General features: G+C 65.5%; 1 protein-coding gene across 1 annotated transcript; it reads right to left on the bottom strand.

Annotated features, from left to right (window-relative positions):
- Positions 1–8: 8 nt before the first annotated feature.
- Positions 9–7,574, bottom strand: CNOT3 (CCR4-NOT transcription complex subunit 3; the record flags this gene model as incomplete). The annotated part of the gene is made up of 15 exons (XM_021688495.1): positions 7,384–7,574; positions 7,200–7,267; positions 6,859–6,933; positions 6,644–6,733; positions 6,370–6,498; positions 6,183–6,278; positions 4,965–5,184; positions 4,737–4,870; positions 4,329–4,385; positions 3,279–3,636; positions 3,079–3,202; positions 2,350–2,548; positions 719–818; positions 427–625; positions 9–198 (listed from the first exon to the last, which is right to left on the bottom strand). Coding segments are annotated over exons 1-15 (2,064 nt in total), but the record flags the coding sequence as incomplete, so codon positions are not given.
- Between the last annotated feature and the right edge of the window lie 428 nt (positions 7,575–8,002).

The raw sequence follows: 8,002 nt of genomic DNA, 5'->3' as shown, positions 1-8,002 counted from the left end.
GGGGGGACGGCGGCGGTGGCGGCGAAGCCGGGGGGCCCGAGGCTGCCCCGGGGGCCCTGCTGTACCTCCAGATAGTAGAAGATGAAGAAGAGTGTCTCGGTTGACAGGCGCTGGTAGAACTCCACGGTGTCCGAGTGTGGGGGTGGCATCTGGTGGTGGTAGGGGGGCGTCGGGCAGGGGTTCCGGGGGAGGTACTGCCTGTGGAGGAGCAGGAGGGTTGGTTCCTGCGCCCGACAGCTGGTGCGGTGTGAGGGCCTGCCTCACGGATTGGGGGCGGCTTCTCGGGCGCCTGGTCACCCCCACGCCGGACGCCTCCGACCCAGCTCTTGCACGCGGCCTGCAGGACCGCTCACGTGCGCTCTCGGGACGGGGGGCCAGGTCCCACCGGGGCCGCCTCCCTCACACTCGCGGGTCCCAGCCCCTCACCGGATGCGCTCGGAGTCTGAGGGGTGGGGCATGTGGTGCCAGGCGGCCTCCTCCATGGCCTGCTGGTAGAGCTGCTCCTTGGTGAGGGGCACAGGCCCCAGCGGACACACGCCCAGCGACAGCGGGATGTTCACCTCCGACAGCTGCAGGGGCGGCTGCGCCGAGGCCGGCGGAGCAGAGGTGCCGCTCAGGATCATGTCTGCGGGGAGCCCAGGGCCAGGCCCTTCGGTGAGGCCAGGGTGGGGGCCGCCCCCTCGCCGGGCCGCCGCCGCCGCCGCCCCCAGCCCCTCACCTCGCTCGGTCAGGTGCAGAGTGGGCACGGGGTCCTCGATGCCGGAGCTGATGGCCGCCCGCTCCGCCATGGACTTGAGCGAGCTCAGAGGCTCGGGGGCCTGCAGGGAGAGAAGAGCTGGCACCCAACGCCCGCCCCTCCGACGGGGGTCGCGAAGGACGGCGCCACAGCAGCTAACGGGGGCCGCGAGGCGGACGCGGGGCACAGGCAGCACCAGCAGAGCGCCTGTCCGGGCCCCCACCGTGCAGGACCACGGCGGCCGGGAGACCGAACCGCGTGCACACACAGGGCACGCCCGGCAGCGCACGGCCTCTGGGCGGGCTTCCCTCCACGTGGGCAGCCAGGCTGCCGGATGCTGCTGGGGGCGGGGGGCTGCGTACGCCCCCACCGGCTGACGCAGGGCCATGGGGCAGTCTCCCGCCAGCCCTGGCATCCCAGCGCCCTGCCGGCCGACAGGCGGGCCTGAAGCCACGCCCGGAGCAGGTGTCCGAGCCACGGTCAGCGCAGCCCGCGGGCCCCGGGCCTGTGTGCCGCCTCCCCATCTCCCCGTCCCTCACGCCACCTGCCCTCTGTGCTCTTCTCCGTGGCCACGGAGGGACCTGCCCAGCCACATCCGCCCGTGTCCCTTCTCTGCTCACAACCCAGCGGACCCTTTACTCCAGAAAGGTACACACTCCATAAATTTCCCGTCCGTGGTTCCTCCAAACCGCGTGCTTACTCTGGGCCACACGCTGTTCCAAGCGCTTCAGTGTCCTGTCCTAACTGAGAGGCAACTGTAAGCACCTGCTCTGTCCACAAAAGGCCACGCGGAACGTGGACCTGGACGCTTACTCGGTGGAGCGGAGATTAAACGCAGGCCCAGAAAGTCAGCCCCACATCCTGCTCCCCCTTCAGACCCTGGCACCCAGGACCCCACGGCCCTCTCTAGGACACCCCATCACAGCCTCGCAGCCAGCCTGCACCCCCTCCTCCTGTCTGTGGAGCCCTGCCCTGGCATTCTCCCTCAGCCCTGACAGCTGCCCTCCTAGAACTCCAGCACGAGAACCACTCCTTCCTCCCTCAGCCTTTCCCGCCACTGGGCCCCTACCTCTCCCAGCTTAGAGATCTCCCCCCACCCCAGGCCTTGCTGGGCCATCTCCCCAAGTCCGAGGCACCTCTGCGGGTCCATGGCACCCTCTGCCCCTGGCCCGCGCAGTCCCGCTTGGCTTCCTGTAGAGAAGGTGGGACTGGGTGTGTTCACCTGGCATGAAGCATGGCCCAGAGCGGACGTCAGTGTTTTCTCAACTTAGACGGTCCCTCAGAAGGGAAAAGGAGGGCAGCGAGCTGGATGGCGGGGTGTGTGAGGGAGCGAGGAGACACGAGAATAGAGAGGATGGTGGGAACCCAGAGTGCAGAAGAGCAAGTTCAACCAGGAGCCCAGGAAGAGTCCCAGAGAGCAGGATGGTGGAGGAGCCCGGGGAGTCCAGGCAAGGGTGCACGTGGTGGGGAAGAGCAAGCAGGCGGGGGGCGGGGGGGAAGAGAGCCAGAGCCCCACAGGAAGAGGGGGCGGGGCGGCCGGCAGACCTGGAGGAAGGGGACAGCAAACATGCAGGGGAGACGGCGGGGCCAGAACACACAAGCCGGAGGCCCACCTTGATCTCTGGGGCAGCGCTGAACTGTGGAGGTCCGTTGAGCAGAGTGCCGGCTGCCTTGGCCTCGCTGAAGCTGGGTGTCGGGGAGCTGGGAGGGTTCACGGGAAGTGGCACCAGGAGACTGGGTCCCCCTGTGTTGTTCCCTGAGCCTGGGACCACACCCCCAGCCCCTGCTGGGGCCGCCGCACTGGGTTCCTTCCTGGGAAGGAGAGAAGGGGAGAGGGCTCAGAGGAGGGGCCGAGTCAGGCCCCTGCAACGGTCCATGGAGAAGGAGCATGAAGAAGGTGACTGGTCCACCCACAGAACGGGAGATGGACGCAGGGCAGGTGCCCCCTTGGGGCGGCCCACCCAGAGCCTGGCGGTGAAGCAGACCCAGGAAGAGGTCTTCCCTACATCCCTCGGAAATCATGGTCTTTCTTGGGGCAATCTTCTGAGAACAGGGACCCCCTGGAAAGGTCTGACCTGAGATCTGGACAGGCAGCCCTCCGAGGGGAGTCAGGTGGGCCTGGGGCAGGTCACTGGAAAGGGGGCGTGTTCCGGGGACGTGTGGGGACTCTAAGGACAATCCCGATTACCCGAGGATGTCTTAGAACACTGCAAAGCGTAAAGCTAGGGGACTGCTGGGTACAGTGTCCTGGCTGGAAAAAAGTGGGGACGCCACACCCGACCAGGTGGGCCACGTCCCGGCAAGGGCAGGGGCAGGGGCTGCGGCTGCGGACGGCCACTCACGAGGTGCTGGGCGGTGGGTTGTGGGGGCCCGACGGGGGGCCCGGAGCCTGGCTGCTGGCACTGCCACCCCCAGCGCTGCTGAGAGCCACCTCTGCCGGGCTGTCTGCCACCACCGAGCTGTAACCTGGGGGCAGGATGACGGGATGAAAACGGGCCGGCCGCCCCGGGGCCCCCCAGCCGCCTGCAGCCCCCCTGCTCACTGGTGGTGCCGTTCTGCTTGCCGGCGCCTCCGCCTCCGCCGCTGTTACCGCCACCCCCGCCCCCGCCGGGCTGGACGCTGGGGGGCCGGGGCTGGGCGGCGCTGGACCCGCTGGGGGCCGGCGGGGCCACAGCCTGGGCGTAGGGCGCAGGGGTGCCCGAGCTGTGGCTGGGGGCTGGGCTGGCCTTGGGGCCCAGGGCGCTTGCGGGCGCTGCTGGGGCGGAGGCCCCGTTGTTGCCAGGGGCGGTGCTCAGGGCAGAGGCGGCAGGCGGGGGGCCGGGCGGGTAGCTGGGCGGCACAGCCGGGGACTGAGGGTGCTGGTTGCTGTGGACAGGCTTGGAGCCATTTTTGGCTGGAGACTGCGGGGGGGGGGGGGGGAGAAAAGGGTCAGGACCCGGTGGGCCGGCAGGTCGGCCGGTCGGCCGAGCCCCGCCCCCCCGCCAAGCTGGGCTCCGCTGTCCTCGCAGGGCCTGGCTGCCCCCAGCTGTGCCCTCCCCTTGACCTGACCGTCAGAGCTTCCATCACCGCGGGACACACCTGAACACTCACGCGCGTTCCAGCCCACACCCAGCTCCCTGCATCCTGCATGGACACCTCCAGGGATGTCCCATAGGGCTCTTGTCAGGGACAGACACCCCCTGGAGGTCAGGCGAGTGCCATGGCCTCAACAGACTAACTGAAACCAGCTAACCGTCCAAGAGAGGAAGGAAAAGCAGCCAAAAATCGGGCAGTGGTTCTGAACGTTACTTCAAGGGTCACAAAAGCAACCGGAGGGGCCGCGGATGACCCCCCCCCCCCCCAGAAAGCAGGAGTGACACACCCACGGCGCAGCAGCGGCCAAGCACTGCCTCACGGCCCCCTGGCACCTCGCGCTCGCTACACATCAAGGGGTCCTGAGCCCCACTCCTTCCTGGTCCCAGGTGCTCACCCGGGTCCCACACTAGCCCCCTCGGTGCCCTCCCAGCAGGCTGCTCCCTGACACCCTGGCTCGAGGAGCAGTGCTCCCCGAAGGCCGCTCCTGTCCTGGGGGGCGCTCGCAGGGCACACCCACCTGGCTGACTTCGCTATCCGTCGAGCGTCCCCTCTTCTTGTCATCTTCAGAGTTTTCCTGAGGTGAGAGAGGCGCAGTCGGACACGTGTGTGACCTCTAGGGCCCCGACAGAGACGCCCATCTCCGAAGCTGCCAGGGCCGCCGCGCTGCCTATGCTCTGAGCCTCAGCGGGGACCCCGGGTCCGTCTTCCAGGGCCCAGCACCGCCTGTCAGCCTCTCACGGACCCAGGAGGCTGCTCTCCCCGGGGAACCCAGCCCTCGATCCCTGCCTGAGCCGCCCCGCTGCGCGGCCTCCGGCCTTCGCCGCACCCCAGGACCCCCGCGCAGCCCTGTCCGGCCCTCCGGGCCCGGACCCGGGACGCCCAAACCCCGCGTCCTCAGTTCCCATCCCACAGGCCGCCTCCTCACCGTGGTGCAGTTGGCCGGGCTGGGCGGGATGGGCGAGCTGGAGGTGGTCGAGGTGGGTGTGCTGCTGGACTGGTTGAAGATCTCGTCCTCCATGTGACTGTGGCTGGGCGGGGACGTGGCGACCAGCGCCTGTGCTGTGGAAGGAGGGAGGGGTGTGCTCGATGGGCTCGGATGCCCGCCCACCCGGCCCTCACCGCCCCGCACCCACAGGCCAACCCCGGGCCTCACGAATGTCCTCGAGGTCCAGGTCGTCATAGAGGAACTCATTCTCCTCGAAGTCGGGGTCCTGGGACGAGTCGACGTAGTACTCGACATCGTCCTTGATCTTGCGGATGGCGTCAACGAGGATGGAGTCGTTGTCCAGCATGCGCAGGATGGTCTCCAGCATGCGCACGTGATAGCGGTGCTTTTCGATGTGCCGCTTCAGGCCCTCGATCCGGTCCTGCTTCTGCTGGCGAGCCCAGGGCCAGGCTCAGGGGCTGCAGGGCACCTGCCCGGGCCCCTCCTGCCCCCACAGAACCTGTCCTTGGTCCCCGACCCCCATAGAGACCCAGAGGCTCCACTCCAGCCCCTCCTGCCGTGGGCAGTGTGGGGTATGCCCCCCGTCCAGCTCCTCGAGGACCCCCAGCTCCTGCCTAGACATCCCGGGAAACTTCTAGAAGACCAGAAAGCCCTGTGCCTCCTACACCGCGGCCCTCTGCGGCTACCGACAGCCCACATCTCAGAACTGCAGCCCACCCCACCCCCATCTAGCCCTAACAGCAGCAGTGCTGATGCCCATTTGCAGGGAGCCATCATCTTTGTCCTCCTAACCGCCCACCCCGAGGGAGTCCAGATTCAGCAGCTGAGCTCCTGGGCTCTCCAGGCACCTGCCCCTCCCTCAAGGCCTCAGTTCTAAATCCGCTGCCCCCTCCACAAGGACCTACTGCATCTCTCCTCCAGGCTCCCACTTCCCAAACCCCTCAACGTCTCAGACCCCCAAACCGGGCACATCTCCCACTGCCCCCCCCACCCCTGGACCCAGCTCTCCATTCCCCGTGTTTCCTGTGCCAGTGAGTACAGTTGCATCACCCTGAACCCACACCCTACAACCCTGGAGTTTTGGCATCTGGGCCCCTAGATCTGGCTTTGCTGCAAGACTGCTCTTCTCAGCCCAAATGAGCCTCGCCTCTCCCTACTGCCTCAGGACCTGGGCCTTCTCGGAGCTAGGAGGCCACGGCTTCAGCTCTCAGACCGCCCCACCCTGCGCGCCATCTGCTCTCGCCTCATCTGCGACCCCGGCACAGCCCAGCGTGTTCCCCCAAACCGCTCCTTTCCGCGGCACCACTGTTCTCCGAGGCCGGACCCCCGAGACTGGCTCACCAACATGCGCCAACCCCAGTGGCCGCCAAACCCCCCGCTCGCCAGCCTGTCTCTGTCCCCCAGGCGCAGGGTCCCCCCACTCACATCCTTGTCACCCTTCTTCTTGCGCGTTTGCACGGACAGTGACTCCACTTCACTCTCAAACTGGTCCACCTGCATGTTCAGGGTGTCAATGGTGTTCTGGGGGAGAGACGGGTGGTCAGCCAGTGTCCCCACAGACGCCCAGGGATCAGGGCCCCGGAGTCCTCTCCTCCTCTTGCCCCTAACTCACCGTGAGCCACTGGCCAACCTCCTCCTTCTCCTTCTGGGCAGGGTCCACCTTCTGTGCCAGGCCCAGGCCCTCCTTGCTGTAGGCTTTAGTCTTGGTCTCTCGCTCCACAACTTTGAACCGTTCCATTTGCTGTGGACAGCGCAGTTGGCAGGAGGTCCCAGCCCATCGCCTCTCCCCTTCCCCCGGGCGGAGAAACCTTCCTCTTCCAGGGCCTTCTGGGGACCTGGGAACTGGCCTCCTCCCACCTCTCAGGTTCCAGGCTCTGGGCTCCTACCGTCTCAATGAGCTTGCGGTTGTCTATGAGCTGCCTCTTGTCCTTGATCTCGTTGGACGCTACCCATGTCTTGATCTGGTCCCTCAGCCGCTGCAGGTGGGGGAAAAGCAAGACAGTCACACTGCTTTAGGACCTGGGCACCAAAGCCGCCAGCCCCCTCCTCCTTGCTCCCTCTGCCCTCGGGATGCAGGAATCCGGGGCCCTAGTCTCCTCACTTGAAGTTTCTTAATCTCCTTCTTTAGGTCAGCCTCATACTTTTCTTTCTGGTTCGCGTTGGCTGCGTTGTGGAGCTGAGGGATGAAGAGAACCCAGGAATCAATGTGGGACTTGGGGCCCTCGTGCCCACTCCAGTGGTAAAACTCCAGTCTCTTGGGGCTGGAGCCTCTGGGAACACCACCCCCCCACACCCGCCGCCCAATCCATCTCAGAGCTGCTTCTAAGGTCTTCAGCACCTGGACCCACAACCCCTTTCCCTGGCCTACACCCAGAGACCCTGAACCTCTTCCTGTGCTCTCCTCCCTGGAGACCCAGATTTTTAGGACTCCAGGCCCTGTACCTTCTGCCAAATATCTTCAAACTGCTCCACGCCCTCGGACACCTTCTTGAGGCAGCGATCAATCTCACCTGGCCGGGGAGGAGAGAAGGCTGTTAGCACCCTGCCACGGCAGCAGGCATCAGAGGAGGAGTTCGGAGGGCAGTGAGCATGGGGTTACAAAGGCAGCAAGCAAGGAAACCAGTACCTTGGAGTTTGCGCTTGTCCGCCATCTTCCCTGCCCTACAGACGCACTCTCTTCATACTCTCTTGGAGACGGACGCTGCTGACAGAGAAGGAAAGGACACACGTTTATTCCCCGGCTGGCCAAACACAGATGCGTGGATGAGGCTGGGAACGGGAGGGTACGTGGGATGGTAGAGGGAAGACGCATTTACTATCAAGACCAAGTTCTACTTATGCTGCCCCGACAGCCCAGCACAGGGTCTGAAGGCTCCGGAAGTTTGCTGAAACAAGGAAACAGGTGTACTTTTCCCCAGGAAGTGGGAAATTCCTAGAGCATGGAACACCTTCTCCCCAGATGACACTCCAGACGTTGTAGAGCAAGAAGAAGTCAAGCAGCCCATGGCTGAGTGCTGGGGAGCAAGGCCCACAGAGGAGCAGGGTACACTGGTGACTAGAATCCTAAAACCGGAGAGGTGACCCCTCAGACAGGTCAGAATATGAAGAGTTTGCGGGGAGAAGGGCCAGATGCCGTCTGTAAGAACTGCAGGGGACGGAAGGGGAGCAGTGAGAGACGGCAAATGCCTGGCATCAGGAAGAGCTAAACCCACCCATCGTGTCAGGGCTTGATCCCAAGCAGAAGA

The sequence above is a fragment of the Neomonachus schauinslandi genome, unplaced genomic scaffold (genome assembly GCF_002201575.2).
Source record: "Neomonachus schauinslandi unplaced genomic scaffold, ASM220157v2 HiC_scaffold_1150, whole genome shotgun sequence".
NCBI lineage: Eukaryota > Metazoa > Chordata > Mammalia > Carnivora > Phocidae > Neomonachus > Neomonachus schauinslandi.
Note: the sequence above shows the minus strand (reverse complement) of the source record. Positions and strands in the feature narration are given on the sequence as shown.